We start from the raw sequence: 20,813 nt of genomic DNA, 5'->3' as shown, positions 1-20,813 counted from the left end.
AAACAGGAGTCTTGCATAAGAGACTCATTTGCAATAGTGTGTGTGCACAGTTATTAATTTACTCCCTAATCGTTAACCTCATCTTCGGTACTGTGTGTACTCTGTGTGTGCATTACTGTGCGTTTGTTCCTCACTGAAGCAAATAAAGTAAATGACATCTTCCCCAAATGAATCCCATAAAGGTGAAACTACTCAAACAGCTGTTATATCATTTATAGCCCATCAGCAGGGTGCATGTCATTCACTCAACATTAAGAAAACTGTCCTCCAGGGCTTCTATAAGCTTGGTTATAGGTTAAAATTGAAAGATTACTGGGCAAAATGTTAAATAGGTTTCAAAGGCAAGATAAAGGCAAGAGAAGGACATTAAAAAGGTGAGCATGGCAGCAAAAGCACCATTATGGCCAAGATGATAGTCATTGTTATTTTGATCTATATTGAAATCACAATTATAACGCTGCTTTCAGTAACATTCCTGCTAATGTACAAATGTAAATGGTGCACAATAAAATTAGAAACCCCTTTTTACTTAAATCAGGGTGCCTGTAACAGGAAAAACATACATTTAAAAACTTGAGCACAAATTAAAATCAACAGAACGCCTTCACATTTTTCTACGTTCTCCTGTTAATTAGAACATCTCTGCTGACGGTGTTTGTTTACCTTGCCTAACTGCCTCTCCCAGAAGCAAAATAATTCTTTGTACTTGCTTGATGGATGTGACTAAAACCTGAAGCAAAGTACTTGACAGCTGTGAGATCGCTCCCTTTTTCCACTGTAATGTTTTGCATACAGCGCAAGTTTTGGAAAAATAACTGTGCACAGAGATAACGTCTCTTTTGTCCACAATGTTGACCATTACCACAGAGCCTTCGACGCTCCCCTCGTTTAATGGGCTCTTATCTTTGACCAAATGCGATTGTGTTGGTGAATAAGTGCGTCTTTGTGAGTGGCGTGAATACGCTGCACGACTACGGACGACTAAGATGACGTTTGACAAATCGCGCTAGCAACCACTGTGTGTTTCTCTTGGCCTTCATGCATTCATTTTACTGCCATTTGTGGTGTGTTTTGAGAAATTGAATAAGTTAGTTGTGTTGCTCTGTGGCGCACACACAACTCACTCAGCCGCACTCTTTCCATGTGATTTATTCACGGTTAACATCTCTCGCCCTAAATCCCAAGTATTTCCAAACAACTGGCGATGATTCGCCTTCTGCTGTGCAAGACATTCGATTTTTGTTTTGACAGTCTGTTATCGGTTGTATATCTGCCTGTTAATGTAGTGTTACTGATCCGGACTAGCCCAGGAAACTTCAAGCTGCGCGGTGCAGGGAACAGCTGTGACTGGCACATGCGGCCGTGTTGTCAGGCGGTGATTTACGTTTGCTTTGTGTTCTTTTGTCGGCGCGCGCATTTCCAATATCGGTCGATCGCGTTCATTTAACTGTGGGAGGCCAAAAATCAGGATAAAGAATAAAAATTGATTTTCAAGTGTCTGCAGTTATTGAGGATTTTGTGTTTGTGCAGTTTCTGGTGTATTTTTCTTTTGTGTGTATTGTAAAAACTGGGGAACACTTGGGTTATAAATGATGCAGTGTGTGCCAACAATTACGGAGGATACACTGATACCAAGTCAAACATTACTCAGTTGAATTTTTAGAAAATAAAAGCAATCGAAACCATGTCAAATCATTTTGACTTTGACTGTGGGGGTAACTTAAATACTGAGCATCTCAATTTGGAATGAACACCTTCACTCTGCTCTCATCAGTATTGCCCCCACCCTGTATGCAGCAGTACTACACTGTTACAACAGGCAGACAAGGCCAGAGGCAGACTGTCTGGCTACCACCCAAATGGCTTTCTCCATGGATATAAACAGCCCAAGTACAGGCCTGGACCACACATAAACACCATTTTGAGAACACAGGCAAGGACTGCGCACTCTGGCTTGTTTGCTACGGTGTGTGTCTGTGTGTTTGTGTGCAGGAGACAAAGCTGAACAGTGGGATAAACACACATTGAACATAGACCCAAGACAGTGTGGGTGGTGAGCATACATGATGTGCATCCTTCTATACAGTAGATAGAAATCTCTGTTGCTGCTTTTTTGTTTCTTGTTACTTTTCTGTCCAGTTACTCCCACGTTGCATCAGAATAATCCAGCACCCCCTGTTCCCCCATGGAGGAATTAAAAATAGCTTTTCCTCAGATACAACAACAACAACACCACCACACAGCAGTCAGCCAATTCATTATCATAGGGAAAACAAATCCCACAAGAGCAAAATGGCGTCAATAAACAAGCTGGGATCGGATGAAAAGGTGCACCAACAACATGTTAACTGCGATTTCTCAACACAGACTGACACACGAGTCCTGCTTCTTTCACAACATTTGTTTCTTTTTTCTTTTTTTGGGTCGCTCACTTTATCGCTTCAAATCTTTCATGTTTTAACTGCTTTTATGTGGCTGTCTGAATGAGTGATGGATAGAACCCATTGGGTGGATGCTTAATGTTTTCCAGATAAGATAAGCAAACAACACTGCAGTGGATACACGGAGGGGGAGGAGGAGGAGGGGGGGGGGTAATACAAATCTATGCTTACACCTTGAACGTTTGACCTGGGTCACACCCCAGAAATCCCCACTGATGAGATATTCTGGGCAGAAATGTCACTTAATGCTTAAAGAAAAGGGAAAAAAAGCTAAAAATCTGATCAAAATGAAAGGGAAATCAGGGATATGATTACACAGCTGGAGATTCTGTCAGAGACATTTTTGGTAGCTGACATGAAGGAGCCTAATGTGTGTGGTGGTCAGATCACCAGAGACATGTATCAGAATCTTAAAGGGGATTGGGGCTTTCAGATATCAAAGACTGGAGTCTCTTTGAAAAGATTAACCAGGCTAACACAGATGTCCTCATGGGCTGCGTCTCCCTATATACCCTGCATGCTTTGTGCAGGTAGTTGGCGCGTAGACATACACACACACACACACACAGAAAATGGTATGAGGGCACACAGGAGATAAGCAGGACAGGACACATCAGTGGTTGGTGTGGATTTGCACTCACACACACACACACACACACACAACCTCAAGGGCTCTGCTGACATTCTCCCATGTCCCTCTCTTGGTAAGGGTCCCTGCATATGGGTCACATGAGAGGCCAAGGGGAAAACTGAGCAGAAGAAGCCCTGCAAAGGAAAATGTCATCCTCACAGCATGGATGGAGCACACACGCACAGAGAGCCAAACTGGTGTCTATAAATACAGTGGTAGAACAGGGAGCGGCAGCACTGGGGGGGCTGTGGAAAACTGTTCAATCGTTAGCTTAGCAGCCTAGCTCTAAAATTAGCATTAAAGTGCAGCAGAGTGCAGCTAAACACTCGCTTGAAATCTGCTCGCAAAACACTAATTCAGCCCTTAATTATAAAGAGAGACAACAGCAAAACTGAGTCAGAACAAGTCACCCACGCTTCATTAGACTGCAACTGCTCGTGTGTAAGGCACGGCGTTAGCTTAGCACCAAGTGATTAGTCTAATTTCAGCCACAAAGTATATGGGACATTGTATCATTAGCCTATGTAACATCATGGCCTATATATGTAAATCAAGGCTCATCACACGGAAGGCTCGAGTCCATTTTAGCAACTTCCAATTACACGTTTCTGAATGAGCCCTGTAAGGTTAAAATGACATCCCATAATAGGAGTATTCTCCTCAGAACAGGAACATATAGCCATTACGCCCGACAGACTTTAATCTAAATTTTCCCCCCTCCCGAGTGTGGAGCGGACTTTTGTGGGAGGGGCAGAGGTTAATAACGATAACGGCAAATTAATCTATAGAGCAAGGTGTTTCTGTCTTTCACAGGAATTAACTTTGGTTGCGAGGACATTTTAAAGAAAAAAGGGTGGGTGAGATATTCCACAAAGGATAGAAGTCGCAACCAAGGTTGTTTGAGATAAACGGTCCTATGTAATGTTTGGACCTTGGGATGAACGTGTCAGTCCCTCTCCTCTCATTTTTCTTAAGAAGGGATGATTGAGAGAGAGGGGGTTATCGTTACATCAGAACACATTCAGTACAGACATGTAGTAGACGTAGCTGTTTCAACATATACCTTACAGTGTAAACAGGAACAGCAAATTAAACAGTGCACATGCATCAGATAAAGCTAGAAACTGTCAAGCCGTCTCTATACTGAGCCATGATTGTCTCTCACCGATTCAAGATCGTATCGGCCTTGAATCCTGAAACTCTTGCATATTCTACAGAGGTTTTTGCGAGCTAAGATTGCAGATTTTTAAAGAGAATTTATAGTCCTGGGTCTTTTAACCTTGGCCTTGGAAATGTTTTAAGGTAATAAAATAAGTATCACTTCATAGTTTTAGCACAACAAGAAAAAAAAAACTTTTTGCAGTGTCCTGGCAGAGGACTAACCCACTCTGTATCCCGGCCAGCGGAGCATAGATCATAAGTAACATGAGCCCTTCATTAACTCAAGAGGGAAAAAAAGAACAAGAGTTATTTAGCAACCTTGAGTGTCGAGGATATCTGCGCTCCTTTGAGTGACTGCACTCAGTTTATAATGGGTTGTGATCAGGTATCCTTTTGAGTTTTTAACCCAAATAGACAAACAATGCTGCTGTATGAGACAAAGAGGAGCTGCGCACGCGCGCGTAACTCATTCGACTGCTAATTGCTCTGCTGTGGCTTCTCCACTTCATTTGACATCAAAAGTGCTACACAGCGTCAATGAACCTGTGCAGAGTTTGTGTGTGTGAGTACTCCATGTTCGAAACAGCTGCTGTAGTACAGGGTGATAGGCAGGGTGTTAAAGAGACAGACAGTTGTTGAACGGTGGGAGGGGGAGACGTGTAAGCTGATGAAATGCAGGATAATCTTAGCCATGGGCAAGTATGCAGTTAGATGCGGCATGTGTGAAGGGTTTTGTCTGTGTGTGTTATGAGTGGGTGGAGGGTGATCAAAACCTGACTTAACAAAACTTATTCTAAGCTCCCTAGAGTTGCTTATGCACGCATCTTTATGTGCATAGAGCCAAACAATAGGGAAGCATATCCTGGTGTTAGGATAATTAATATGCAACATCCCCTTTCTAGCGTTAGACCTCAGCCCTGGACCCTTGAATAAAAGCCTCTTTAATATCATATCTGCAGCGTTCTTGTTAAACAATATGCTTTCCCGCTCTGCCGCTGGTTGTAGGCACGCATGTAATTATGTCTCCATCTGCTCCACTCTGCTGCATCTTACCTCTGAGGCAGAGGAAGGTGAGAAAGTCCTCCGTCTTGGGCTTGCGCCTGGAGAGGTCCTGGATGGAGGAGGACAGGGATGAAGCGGAGAGGGACGAGAGGGACGTGGATGGCACCGTGGACAGGCCGGTGTTCAGGCCGCCCGAGTCAGCCACTTTGATGGGCGTAGTGCTGGGCGAGTTGGGCTGCGACTGGGCAAACTTCCTCTGGGCCTGGAGCCGAGGCCTTGTTGGGAAGGGAAAGAAAAACAACAAGTTAGACCCTTGGATCCTTTGCACGTAAACACAGAATTTACAAGTAACATAAGCCAGTGTGTTGGAAGAAGTCCAACATTTAACCCCAATACAGCTCCGTCTGCAGCTGACTAAAAATAAAACAGAATGTGACTCTTTTGCATACCTGCAAACCCACTCTATCATTTTTACTACTGTGGCCCACTGGCCATTGTCTCGCTGTAGGGAGGTTTCGTTGAAACAATTACCCTCTAGCGAAGAATTGATTACTCTGTGCGCGCGTGTGTGTGTGTGTATTTGTTCAGTGAATGGGAGCGAATCCATCATGATCGCTTTGATATGCAACAAGCGCACATTCAGTGGACGACTTGCCCATTCTCACAGACAGTGTGGGTGTATTTAAATGTGTGCATTTACATGAGCTGACGATGTTTTCACACATGTAGTTGTAGTTCCTCTTTTTCATTCCTGTTAAGCACTATTGAATAAGAAAAGAAAAGCGCCTATAAGACAGAGCCTCTGCTGTCAGTGGCAGCTGATAAAAACCAACTACACAAGGACAGTGTGCCAAAACAATCACATGCTAACCGGCAACAACTTTCTTCATCTCCCCATCTTTCTGTCTCATAATTTTTTTTTCACCCTCGTCTCCTCCTCACTCCCCCTTCCCTCACTTCTGTTGCTACATTGTACGCGCTTTCCTCTGCGATGCACAAAGCCTTTGAGACGTCGCTCTCATTTTTCTCTCTCCTTGTCTCTTTTCTGTCTTTATTTCACAGTGTGTGCCAGAGGAGGTGATGGTAAGAGCAGAATATTAAAGAGGTAGATGTCTCAGAAAGCAACGGACTCGCTTGTCACACACCGCCTCTCCTTGATACACGCACGTGCGGGCACATGGATGTCGACCTTCCCTCTCCACGTGCACTTAAAAAGTAGGCGCGTGCTTATACACGCATGAAGTATAAAAGTCGCAGAGTGTCAGGGGCCGTGTGAACCATCAAGTGGCCTCAATCGATTAGCGCTGAAGTGAGAGAGAGAGAGTGTGTGTGTGTGTGTGTGTGTGGCGGGGGGAAGCTATGCTGTAAGTGTTGTGGAGTAGTGATAGAAGCAATGCGATATCCTGGTATTATTTGTCAATTTGCTGCGGACCGGACTGAGGTAAGGATAGATAGGATCATGTCTGGAGAACACCCACAATGCATTTGGCATAGCCACTGAAAGGTGCAGCGCTCCGATTACACTCCAATCAGAGAACAGAGCCGAGTCAAAACGTGTCAATTTCCTGGCCTAAGCTCAATATGTGAGAAATTGAGAGATGATTGTCACACAAAACCCTACATTTGGTGGCAAGGTTTGAGGAAAAATTGCAGTTTGTTTACCAACAAGCAGTGAACACTGAACTCTCATCAGTCTGGATTTTCATAAAGAAAATTTATTAACACACGAGAACCTAATTTAAACTGTAAAGTTTTAGGACTTGCAGTGCTCGAATAAATGTGGTATGAAAAGCCATATTCATACAGGAGGTGCCAATAATACTGTTACGCAAAGACGACTACTATCAAATACGCCACTGTGCCTCTTCCTGGGCCTCCACCTTTTAGGTATAAGATATCCATTTTACCCCATCGGAAATTTATGGGAAATTTCGGCATAACTAGCAAGTGAATTCTGTCCCCCTGTTGTCTGATCAAAAAAACCCCAAAAATGTTTCTCCTAAATTTAAAGAAATTCCCCCAAGATGTTCAGTAGAAAGGTGTGGACAGATGTACGGAGAGGTAACCCCGAAAAAGCAACGCCTAGAGCACGGGCTGCCGCCGGCACAGAGGCGTTAAAAAGGGAACGTGACTATTCAACTGGCAGAAACCGCAAAATGAGGGCGGGTGTCAGTTCACACAAGGCTGTGATCTACTTGCAAAAGATAAAATAAATACGAAGGGGATAATAATAATAATTTTTTTTAAAAAACAAACAGACATGGAGTAAATGAAGTGCACAAAATGCAGAAAGCCGAGTTTTTCCAACCAGTCAAACAGGTTAGAATGAGTGGTAGTAGGAGGGGGACGAGGAGAAGACATGGGGCAAGAATAGCCCTGCACTCACACAGAAGCAAGATGTAATGAATGAATGAAAGAAAAATCAACATATTATTAAGACCATAGAGGACTTTTAGAAGAAAAAGTAGAACTGGAAACTGATTCTTCAAAGTCTTAATGCTCCAAGCTGATCAATGCCTTGGGTCATATTTTCTGGACAGTAGAAATGAGTTTGACAGTTGGGTCAAAACACATGAAAGTGAAGCTTCTGCACACCCGAGTCACTCTAGGCACACTCTGCGGGTCTTCCAACCGTTGAAAACCAGTGTAGAGACCACAGAGAAAAATGGAGAAAGAGCTGAGGCAAGCACAACACTTACAAATGTGATCAAAACTGGCACCGTTAACAATAAAATTAAGCTGAAACCACTTTTGTGTTAAAGCAAGAACAGGAAATTACGTGACACATAGAGGAGAGAGTGTGTGTGTATGAAAAGAGGTGAATCGATCATAGTAACATTACCCAGAAACATCAAACTTGAGCACTTCGACATATAGACGAAGAGCCGGTTTGTTGTAAGCCGTTAACCCAAAGTACGAGTCCAAATTTCAAACTCGCCAAAGCCAACAAACTGTTTCCATCTCTTGTTTTATATCGCAAGCAGTCCGTCTTGATGTGATTACAGCATTCGCTATAATTGATAGCGAGCTATGAACACTTTCTAAACAGTAAGCAGAGGGAAGATTGAGCTCTCCATAAAAGCCTCTTAGGTAAGCTGAACCCTGCAAAGTTTTATTGCTGCAGCCTTACATAAATAGGATCCTATTTAACAGCTTAAAGAGAGAGAGAGAGAGAGACAGAGAGAGAGAGACAGCGAGAGAGAGAGAGAGAGACCGAGAGAGAGAGCGAGCGAGAGAAAAAACCTGGGATTATGACAATGCACGTAAAAAACAAGCAGTTGTGCAAAAGGATACGGATGGAGACAGATGAGCTAATAAAGTGATGTGTTTACTACATCCCGTCTAGACCGTCAACCACAGCCGGCCAATCGGCTGTTACCTTTAAACTGACATCAAAGACACTTCGTGCTACCACCGAAGTATCAGTGGAAACATGCACAAGTAGTACCTCACTAATTGGGCTAAATTGTGCAGTGCCAGTTCTAATTTCCTCATTTCTTCTTCTTTTCTTTTCTTTTTTTTTTTTTTTAAAAAATTGGTATTCCAACAGCAGAGATATGGCTAATAAATTTTTTTTTTAAAAGGTAATAAAAAACAGATCTGCTTTGCCGATGATGTGATAATGCAGGGTTACGAAGAGAACATAAAAGCGGATAAATTAAACCACAGCACTTATATTGCAAGGACTACATTTCAGCTAGCAGGTTATTATTTAAAAAAACAAAAAACAAAAAAAGCAGCTCTCTTCCTCGAAAACAGCCAAACAGGATTAGTGTTATCATCATTATTAAGGTGCCAGGAAATTAAGAGCATGAAAAACATTTACAGCAACGAGTTCAGCCAATTTTCCAACCAGTTTTGCCACTGGAATCACATCTTTCTAGCAGTCATGGACGATCAAACGTGCATGAGCACAGCAGATACGGGTGAAGCAATGCATCCAAGAGACGTGAGGATGGTAACGTTTAGAAATCAGCAGAGGAGGAACAATTTGTAATGACTTTACTGTTTTACTTCATGACTGCTCCCACTGCACTAAGAGCCGAGTGGTAATATGAACCCCTGATTTAGCCCTTCGTCTGCCCAGTGGTGTGTCGTGTGTGTATATGTGCAGAAATCAGGGTACATCACGTTCCCAAGCGTATTGAGTTATAGAATACTGGCTGGTATGGTGCCATAGGAAGAAAGTCAGGCTTACACAAGTTAAAATTAAACTGATTGCCCTGACTGACAGAGAGCGAGAGGCGAGCCGGAGAGACGTGGGTAGGGGAAAAAGAGGAAACTGGGCTCCAATAGCGGCAGAAAAAGCAAAGAGATTACAGCAGGATGTCCTCATTCATCCCTTTCTAATCCACCTATCATCCATCCTTTCCTCCCTTCATTCCTTCCTGCTGCACACACCCCCCCCCCCCCCCCCCAGCCGTCTACCCTTCCAAGGTCTGCTCTAATGTCTAATATTACACAAGCCACCAGAGGCGCGAGAGCATTGATTATCACTGAGAGAGGTAGAGTGAGAAAATCTGACGACCCTGTCAGCCAGGGATCCTGGCAAACGGAAGGAAAAAAGGCAGAAGAAGAAAGGAATAGAATAAAGCACCATCTCACTAACATATATAATGAAGTGGGTGGGTGGGGGTGATGATGAGGGAAGAGAGAGAAAGATGAGACACAGCTAGTTCAGTGTGCTTCACTTAGAAGAATCCCACTCTGTTTAAGCAGTACAGCTGCGGACAGTTGACATAGATCATCACAAGCACATGGACCCTGTCAGTCAAACGCGGAGCGACTTCAAGCTCTCGTCTTCCGTCTCCATCTTATCAACATCCTCCCAGTGACAGCCATTTCCGTGGGAGTTTCTAAGATGGCTGGGCTTCTCTGTGTGGTCAGACTTACGAGGGTGCTGGCAAGCTTCCCCGCCTGCTGAAATGGCACAGAGAAACACGCTGTCTACAAGCTTCAGTAACTGACCCTCATCTTTGACCCGTGCCACTGGAGGGAGGCCAGCAACAACTGAGTTTCTTCTGCAGACTCGGTCAATAACTCAATAACCCGCAGCACAGCAGAGAGTTATCGCAAACACAAACCTCCGGTCTGAACTGGCTCCTTAAGTCAGCTTCAGCACATCAGCAGGGTGCAGAGTGCAGCGGGAGAGGGGAGGGGAAAAAGATGACTAAGCAAATGTGCCTGTTTGTTTTTAATGGAGCTGAAACCAGGAGAATCATTAAACCTCATATCAACCCATTTGTTGCATAAAAAGACTGAGAATGGATGGAAAAGAAAATAAGTTAAACGTTGATTAAGCAGGACTGCTACTTAATCAGCAGTCTACTAAAACACTAGCACGTTTTAGTAGCTTTGGCATCTTTCCGTATTGATGAAACCCAAGCATTATTTAATTTTAGCATTAGAAAAATAAAAATGGCCTGTATTTGTATAGTGCTTTTCTAGTCCCTAAGGACCCCAAAGCACTTTACACACCCAGTCATCCACCCATTCACACACACATTCACACACTGGTGATGACAAGCTACAATGTAGCCACAGCCACCCGAGGCTGCCGGACACTGGCGCCACCGGGCCCTCTGACCACCACCAGTAGGCAACGGGTGAAGTGTCTTGCCCAAGGACACAACGACGAGACTGTCCGAGCCGGGGCTCGAACCGGCAACCTTCCGATTACAATGCGAACTCCCAACTCTTGAGCCACGATCGCCCATAAATAAAAAATACAAGTTTGAAACAATCATGGCATAAAGCCTGGGTGCCTTTGCAATTTTAATAGAAACCTGTGCAACTTCAATGTTTTGACAAATCTAAGGGAACGATGTTTTTCATGTAAGAAGACCTTTAATGATACTTGTGTCTGTGGACTTGAGGTCAAATGCGTGGAGTCGCCACAGTGGAGCTCTGGCTGTCTGGTTTGTTTTCAGATCTTTGTTGCACCACTGCAACCAGATATTTAGATGAGGCTGGCAAGGGAAACACGAGCTAGCAACCTGTGTTGATTTGCGCACGGTCTACTCTTAATACAAAAGAAGTAATTAAATAAATAAAATAGACAATTACTTCTAAACTCACTTTGCATCGTAACCACCACAATCTGAGAGGAGAAAATAAACTAAAACCATCTTAGACAATGAAAATCTGGGTGCTAATTTTTAATCGTCTTCGACATGAATACGAGCAAATCTGGAGAGACACTTTGTCTGCAGCATCTGTGGCTGGGCTGCACTCAGACTTTGCGTTCACGCCCATGATAAAAGGTTATAGTTTGAGGAGATGAGAACTGATCCAGAGTCTGCACCTTAGTGGATGTATTAATTGGCTCCAGATGGTCCACATGGTCCTGATAAAATACCACCTCACTGCAGCTGACTGTGAGAGTGTGCGTTTGTGTGCGCGTGTTAAGTCCGAGTGGATTCTGTCCACTTAAAATCACTCTGTTAATGTTTATATGCAGCGATAAACGCTTTCTATGTTTTTAATCTGCTCTTCTGCCTGATTTAGATTATCAGTGAGAGCATGTGTTGTATGGCAGTTTTAGCAGTTGTTGTACACAGAAATTATATGAAGAATTTCTTAAGCCCATAAGACTTTCACTCATGAAAATGCAACGAAAACAGTGATCACACTGTAACTGTTAGACTGTACGTGCGAACAACAGTGTGAAAGACTGTATGACAGAAAAACCTTAAGCTACTATGTTTGATACCAAACCAGAACATTGTATTAAACAGCACAAGATGTAGCATGCTACAAAGTTATAAATAACACGTTACTGCGATCACATTACACTTTTCAGTGATTAAGTGATGACATTACAGTACACCTCAGTTATATTCTGTTGCGGATACAGACAGGGGTGTTGGGGGTCCACATCCATTTAAAAAAAAAAAAAAAAAGTCACTGTGACCTCCCACAGCTGAATTTTACTGATATACTTCAACTAAAAGTTACACTAACTTATACAATTTGGTAATGAAAACGTAAACACCCATACAGGGTACTGCAGTTTGGCTGGTTATTCAGTACACAGTAGTTTAATGCTTCTGCATGACTGAGGAGGTCGTGCTCGTGCACCTTGTTTTTTTTAAGCATGACCCTACTCGAAAAATTGCAAAACAATTGGAAATCCGTTGAGGATATTGATCCTCACAGACAGTCGTCCTAGCGTGTGGCGAGTTCACCGAACCACTTCTGCACCCTGGAAAAAAGGTCTCTGATGTTTGTCACTGCAATGTAAGGTATTTTTGCACCTTTATAACTGTGGGTACATCAAACATCAAACATGCCTGCGTCCGGGAGAGTAAAAACACTGCTGACGACATCGGATCTTTGCAAGGATGTGAAAAGCATGCTAACACAAAGCTAGACAAGCAGCCCTGCCCAGCAGCGCTCAGTGACAAGCATTCAGGCTTGCAGGACTGTAGCCTTCATTTCTGCATGTTCATGCTTCTACAAGCGCCTCGATTTCAACTTTAACTTATGTTATGGTTCATACTTTAAAAAGTACAGTTTTGTTTTTTTAAAATGCAGAAATAAATTTGCCTTTAGCGATGCCATTTTAGCCTCAAAGCGAAATAACCCAATTGTGTGTAAGTGCCCAGACTCACAAACCCTAAAGTTGATGACGAGCGCTCATTATGAGCAGTTTTAAGCGAACGCTCATTTAACTTCCTGTGTTTATTGCTTTTCTGTCTCCATCCATTTAGAGGAGGGATGGCACTGCAGTGATCTGACCCGGTCGACCCTGTGACCTTTGTGTAAACAAACAGCCCACCCATAGACTCCCAGTCACATATACAATGAGCATGTGCACAACAAACAAAAATAAACACAATCATTAACTGTCATGAAGACAAATATGCACACGGAAAGTCTACCTCCTATTGTCTCGCTCTTGAACAAAGAGTAGTTCACTAAAACAGGCTGTTACTAACCAGAGTAGTGATGCTTACACCAGCATACAGTTTGCAATGCTTAACCGCTCTGTGACAACATCAGGATAAATAAAGATGAGTGTTACTAAACACTTTCATGCTTCAAACAGTCACAGTAAGACTGATTTTCATTTGAGATAAAATATATAGCAGAGCCTGTGTGCACATTTAAATATAACCTTGCCCCCACCCTCTCTTTTTTTTTTGGGAGCGGGGGTGACGAGAGGGGAGATGGTGTGACAGGCAAATGTGAAGCGAAAGCCAAGCCATCTCTGTGAATATATAAATGCTATATTAGGTCAGATGGAAGTCACCTTTTGTCCCCTTTGTCACAAATGAATGAGTGGTGTTACACTTGGGCTAAACGCCACTGAAATAACCACGTTGACAAAACACCAGTGGGTTCAAAGGTTGTTGAGAGTGATCATATAGCAGAGAAGATTAAATAAAAACTTATTTCTCGCTTTGATTCCTTTTTTATCCTCGTGGCACTACGAGATAAACACAAAACCTCATACTTAAATGTTACCTTTGCTGGCAGGCACAGTCCATTGGGCGCAATGATTTGGAAAGCGCCTCTAACCTTGAGTGGTTTTAGGGACAGTGCTGTATGCGTCTTTTCTAGTAGTTGCTAGGTGAATTTGGTTACAACCTCCGTGACATATTGTAGGAATATATATTTCATCCTTGCAACTGGTGGTTGCAGGATGGTTGCTAACCAGTCTCTAGGCCTATTTAACCCTTAACAAGACACGCTGCTCAATTCAAACCATTTGACTTCTGACCTAGTCCACCTTAAATCTCTCATGGGAGTGGTGCGCAGCCACGGTGTTAGTCCAGTTACCCAAATTCAATATGGCATGCAATATGTAGACCTTCAGTGACCTTAAGTTACTGCCAATGATTGATAAGTAGGTAGGAACATCGATAGAGTAATAAAATAAAGACTAGGGAGATCAACCATAAAACAAACATTTGAGTGCATGCATTTTCTGCTACATGAAGAGCAGAAGTACTGTGTTCTGTCATGTAACTACCAGAACAAAAACAAATAACCTTACAGTACACGCACACACATTGATTGCTCCTAAATGATCCGTCTCCCACTTGTGTTTCCAATTTACAGAAGATTCCCAGGTTGAGATGAAAAACCGACCCAGTCTCTCTGCTGCAGATCATCTCTGTCAACACACTGAAACTTTTCCCCTCCTCGCCTTTTCATGCACACCTTTCAACTGAGCTCTGGTATTAATATTACAACAAAAGGGAAGGCTTGCATACGAGGTCATGCTTTTTTCCCCCTCCTGAATATCTAAATTTAGATATTCTTATCAAATCATACATTGATTTGAATATAATGACAGAAAAAAGGTACTTATGCTCACTACAGTCTGACACATCTCAACATTTTGGCTTACAAAAGATCAAATGAGTACTTTACGACTGCGTAAAAGCAAATCCCAAGAAGCGTTTAGACTTTGTTGTATGATGCCATAAGGAGCGCCACGCAAACCAGTTTTCACATGCTCAATCTGTGCTACAATTACACTAGCATTTGACAGTGATTACGGGAGCGAGTTTGTGTACTGAGTGACATTATGCACTGTGGCGGATGGTTAATACTCCTTCACCCTGCCATTTATTTCAGTGGCAAGGAAGGCTTTCATAAAGCCGCGGCAAAGCAGCGACAACGAGAGGAGACTTTAGAGGAGATTTTGGAGACTGACATGCTGAAATGCAGGGTGAGTCACTGACAGAAAAACCAGAAGAGATCATTTAAACTGCGACGGAACAACTGTCCAGCGTGGCCTCACGTGCTGTAACTACATCTGAATCTGCTGTATTTTTGCAGCAGCAGGTAAAAGCAGCAGAATTGCAAAATACAGCGTGAACATTGTTATTCATCCATTAGGCGCTGGTGGAACAGCTAGGTGCTGCGGTGCATATAGGTCGCTACACGATACCATCTAAAGCAAATTAATAAGCACATTATGGCCCTCTATTAAAACGCACTCACTGTGTGCGTGCGTATTAGTGTGCACGTGTGTGCAGGCCTGTGCGCACATGCATGTAATCCCTCATAAATGGAAACGGTGATTATGCGTTACTGACAAGAGGCATTGGTTATGCTAGACAAGACAAGTGTGTGTGTGTCTCTCCGTGTGTACACACTTGGCATTCATTAAGTCGAAACAAAACAAGCAGCAGCAGCTGAGTGTGTGTCTTGGCTGAGACAACAGAGAGAACAGATTCAAAGAGAGCCAAAAGTGGGGTTCAGTAAAAAAGTAGGGTGAAAAAAGAAAAAGAAAAGAGGAGGAGGGAAAAAAAAAAAAAGAGTGAGAGAACACTAAAATTAAGCTTAGATGTTGGTCTAACATAGATACTTCTGCCCACAAACACACAGCGCCTGAACTTTTGCGTCAAAAGTTTGCATTTGCTTCCACACACAGCTGAACTACTTGCTAAAAGTCAGTGGCAAAAAAAGTGGCACAAAAAGGTACCAGTATGAGGTGAGGGTAATTAAACAAAGTAAACCGGCTTCAATAAATCTTGAATGATGTGATCAAATATGCTGAAAAGTTTTAAACATTTACAGCTTGCCCAAATAAAACCAGGTTAATGTTTATCAAAATTCAGCAATGGATTTCCTACCCACACCCGCCACTGTATACAAAACCAAAAATCTTCACGTCATTTAAAAGTAAACCACACTGGAATCCGGTTTTGACTGAACCATGAGAGTGGCAGCACAAAATTCAAACAGAAGACTTGTGAATGATTTACTCATTTCACTTAGGACTGAACCAGACTCATCGGATGATGACTAACTGTGGTAATTATTTGAGGGGACGCTCCTGTAAAACAAACAAACACACACACACACACACACACACACACACACACACACACACACACACAAACTACAACCTCTTTGTTATTGACAGGTAAACACACGTCAGGCCGTTTTAATCAACCTAAGTCAAATATGGGAGAGGAACAGAAGAGCAGGAAAACAACTAGGTCAGTAAACCGTGGAATTAAAGAGACTGCATAGGGTCATGAATCTAAGAGAGTGTGTGCGCGCCTCGACTCAAACTTGGCAAGGGAGCCCCATTTGGAGTCATGGTCAAGCTTGTAAGACAGGGCAACAATAAGCTGGCATGTTTAACGGGATGTCCTGCCAGTCTACCCACCAATCTCAGGAGCATGGGAAGGCAAACACAGAGCTGATCTCAAAGACTTCTAAAGAGCGCCGCTTCCTGCCAAAAATTACTCGCACCTGTCCTTCTGTCTCTGCCCCTCTTCCTATCGCTCTCTCTTCGCGGCTCCACCCAGCCTCTCTTCGTCTACACTCGATCCCTTCATCCTCAATCCACAAACTTTTCCTTCACGCAGAATTGGAAGGCGCTACGCCATCGCTCCTCCCTTCTGTTTTGGCCAGTGCCAGGTGTAAAAAGCTCCTGGCATCGTCACAGTTAGGCCTGTTTAGGAACAGTGCAGGGGCGCCCACTGCCAGGGCACTGGAGTCATCCTTCAAGCATAAAGCGCACACACAAAATAAGCTTTTTAAGAGGGCATTAGGCATTGCCAAGTACTGGCTAGGCTTGTGTTTCATTAGCATCAGATAGAGAGTCTTTCTTCATTCAGCCCCACTGTGAGTATGTGTGTGTGGTGAACTAATGAAAACCACAGAGCAGGCTGGCCTCTAACTGAACTCCACTCAACACAGAGCACTAGAGGCCACCAGAGCAAGAGAAAATGAAAATGTGAGCTCGTCTTTATTATAATTTACTCCTTCAGCGCTTTTCTTCCTTACAGAGATGAGCATTTATGCTTTACCATCTATTTAAGCCACATGATCCTTTGGTTATTGCCTGGTCAGGCAGCCCACACTGCAATTGTGACTGTACAAATAAACAAAGTTGCTGTGTCTGACTTTAAGATAGACTGTACAAGCAGTCAGAAACCGCAGAACTTCACCGAGGCTGAAAATTCCCTTCAGAGCCTGTGAACGTGTATGCAGTCCTTGGATCCAGAAGGATATATGGATCCATATTAGGATGATCTTTTCTTGAGGATATTTTTTTCATATTTCAATTTGACATATATTTCCAAAAGAAAGATTTTCCCTATCTTGCAAAACCTATATACCCAATAATAGATCTGGATCGTCTCCAAACGCTACTCAGTCCGAGCCAAGCCTCATTTCTGGTAAAATGTCCAAACAAAAAGAATCACTGAACTGATGAAGTGAGAAAGAAAAGGGGGGGGGGGGGGGGGAACATTCCCTTCTTTCTTTTATACTTTTATCTTGTATAAGTTGGCCCAGGGGCCACCTGCTTCAAATCAAGGTAGATGAAAGCTCGTAATAACCAAAGTGAGATTTTGAGGTTACAGTATCGAATGACAGCTAGGAGGACTTGGGCAGGTGCTTGATGCGCGGTGAATGGAGCCTGTATGGGCTGCTCATTACAGAAGGACATCTGCTGCTGTCCGGCCCCCAGACTCCGCCTCCAGCTTTACACTGACGCTTGGATGTCGTGTCAATGCGTGTGAGAGACCAGAGGCAGAACAAAACCACACACACACACGCTTGCACAACAGGAGGAGGCATGTGCTCTTACTCACATTCACACCTGCTACCGACAGTGGCTGTCAAGCTTGAGAATGAAAGTATAAATTTAAAAAGAAAAAAAAAAAAAAGGTTTATGGCTGCTGCTTTTGGACACAGAAATGTAAGGAGGAATGCGTGATGTTATCTCTGTGTGGATGCGTTGCTGAGGTACACACATAACAGATCATGTGAAATCTGCCGTTGTATCGTTTACTTCATTGTAATCTTATTTCAGCTGAAGATTTCAAGCCTTTTTTTTCCTTTTCATGCTGAACGCATTAAAAGCATCGCATTTAAACATCATTATATCACTCCCCCCCAACCCCCGCTCAAGAACATCTCTCTGAAAATGACTGTTGTTTCACAGACTTAATCATTTTCAATAATTCACGCATTACATAAACGCCTTCATAAAAAAATAATGCTGGATGGAAATTAACAGCTTTTTTGTGCTCAATTCCAATTTTTAACCGATTCATTTGGAAATGCATGGGAACATTGTTTTAAGTGGCTAATTATAAGTGACTGAAACTGTGTTTGCATTAGGAGATTTAAAGGGGGGGAGGGGGCGACTGTCACAGAACTCAGAGGCAACTTGCTCCTCTCTAAACATTTCACCGCACACATTTGGGAGAGAAGAGGGGAGAAGCCAAGTCAGAGGGGAGAAAAAAAAAAGCACGACAAAGTGTGTGTGTGCAGCAAGTTCATAAATCAGTGCAATGTTGCAGTGAAACATTTTGGAACTGATTTTTACCGGGGATGTTGTAACGGGGGTATTACGAGGGGGGGTGGCATGGGGAGACAGATCGAATAAATTATGGAAAGAAAGAGCAGATGAGAGAAAGGGGAAGACGAAGCATGTGTCTCAAAAACAATGAAGAGAACCCGAAAGCAGCTGGTGTCATGTGGCAACCTATGAAACCTCAGAGCTCAGAAAAGTCAGCGCAATTCTGCTGCACTTACAATTTATACCAAGTGTGCACAGCATGCTCTCAACTTCTCACAGTATTCTTTCTGCATGCATTTAACACCCAAACATTCTGCAAACTTCTTTATAACCCAGTGACACAGAAACATCTCACACACACACACACACACACACCTCTTTTTTGCAGGACTGTCCTCGCAGTACTCGCTGCTTCCTTTCAGGCCCTGACGGCGCAACGACCCGTCTTCTTTGTGGCTGCCCTTTGACCCCGAGCCGTTGAGCTGCCCATTGGCGAGGGAACCTGGAAAAAAAGGAAAATGGTTACAGCCTGGCCAGCATATGTTTCCAGCTTTCTGCCGCCACTCATACAAAACGCTTCTCTGTCAATAAAACATTAGACCAGAGAATCAATGCTGAATTTCTAGATACATCTCGAGCCTCTGGGGAATAAACAAAAGTTTATATATGACAGTGTTAAAACAGCCTTCTTTGATATCATCATTAATTACGGTAGGTCTGCTTCATCTGAGAGTGTAGGGCACAGAAAAAGAGGGACGAACACAAAGAGAGCACAAATTAGTTAAACATCTCAAATGCACAAGTACACCTGAGCCAGACATACCTGTATTCACCTGTAGAGGTTGTTGCAACATTTTATTTTATTTTTTTTTGCATATACTTACATACGGGCCTTCACACCTCATAATGCCACAGCTTTTTGCAGCATCATGGGGTAGTTTTGAAGAGGATCCGAAGAAGTTAAACCCTATGACACTTGTAGTATAAAGAACAACTTTACTGCTTGCCCGACATGCATGTTGCGTGATGGTCCTTCATCAGGGTCATCACGCAACATATTACAGACAAGGAATATGTCACACATATCCACATACACATCTGCCACTGAGGCAGAAACTGGGTTGCGCTGATCATGTGGTTTGGAGTCAACCGTTGCCCCTGGCAATAGGGAGAAACCAGTGGGAAATTTGGGGTGGTACCTTATATAGCCATAAGCTGGAGGAAGTACAACTGCGTGGTGGTGTTTGAGTTTTGCCCCAAATTCAAAAGATCTGAACTGAAAGAAAACTTTTAGATGATACAGGAAAACGAAAAATCCTATGCAAAATATAAGGTGATTAATAAAGAACAGATCATAAAACCAGAAAAAATAGAAATCTCTGAACTGCCCCCTGGCCAGCTTAGAATAGAAAGGTACTGAATCTCCTTCATGCTGACATTTCCCTACGAGCAGCTGTTGTTGTCTTTGACTTACAATGTGACGCTTGCCCTCTGACAAAGATTTTTTATGAACAACCTAAAGCCATTCGGAGAAATGGCTACTGCTGGGCTTGACGTTCTCCCTGAGCCCAATTGACAGAGCCCTAATTAAATATTTAGCAAGCAACTCGCACAAAACAAAATAAGCCCCCCCAGACAGATTCTTAAATCAAAAGCAACAACAGGCACAGAGAATTCTAATTAGGTCAAATGTAGGAGTCGAAGTCAACGGTAATTGAGGCAGACAACCAAATAAAAAAAGATATCAACAAGATTTGGTTTCAGCGTACGCGGCTCTTGTAGTTGTTGGAAGGTGTACGCAGGGGCTTGCCCGATTTAACAGCAGAGCGTGAGTGGGCTTGCTTATCAGGGAGGCAATTGGACAAGTTTAAAGCTTTTTGGGGTCATTACAAAACAGGACAGCGCTGCCAAGGAGACCAATCGACTGGAGACAGAGGGGCAGTAACACGTTTAAAAATGTGCTTCCCTTGCCAACTCAAGTGTCACTTTGCTGAGCGGAAAGTTGAAGATTTATATCAGTGAGTAAAACAACACTGCAAACATTTGACACAGGGGATAATTCATCAGATTTTGTACCTCTTTTGACCTGTTTTGACAAGCATTTCTGCCTGGCTGGACTTTTGGTATGGCAGGCTGCTGAATTATTCACATTCATTTTGAAAAGAGCAATGGTGACTCACTAAACACTCACATCTCACAGGGGTTTGTTTAACAAGAAACTTCATAAGCCATCATAAAGTCTTTTATTCACTAAAAGAACACCACCCCACTGGTCTATCAGCCTCTCTCTCTTTCG

At 43.1% G+C, this 20,813-nt stretch overlaps 1 protein-coding gene across 4 annotated transcripts in view; it reads right to left on the bottom strand.

The window, feature by feature from the left end:
- Positions 1-20,813, bottom strand: part of jarid2b (jumonji and AT-rich interaction domain containing 2b) — a 105,314-nt gene that overhangs the window by 29,917 nt on the left and 54,584 nt on the right. For all 4 annotated transcript variants that reach the window (XM_085147587.1, XM_085147583.1, XM_085147584.1 and 1 more), the window contains 2 exons: positions 18,893-19,019; positions 5,287-5,510 (listed from right to left, as the gene is read on the bottom strand). In XM_085147587.1, coding sequence (XP_085003713.1) covers positions 5,287-5,510; positions 18,893-19,019 — 351 coding nt within the window. The remainder of the gene's footprint in view (positions 1-5,286; positions 5,511-18,892; positions 19,020-20,813) is intronic.

Source organism: Neolamprologus multifasciatus, chromosome 22, assembly GCF_963576455.1.
Source record: "Neolamprologus multifasciatus chromosome 22, fNeoMul1.2, whole genome shotgun sequence".
Taxonomy (NCBI): domain Eukaryota; kingdom Metazoa; phylum Chordata; class Actinopteri; order Cichliformes; family Cichlidae; genus Neolamprologus; species Neolamprologus multifasciatus.
This window is presented reverse-complemented; position numbering and strand designations above follow the sequence as displayed.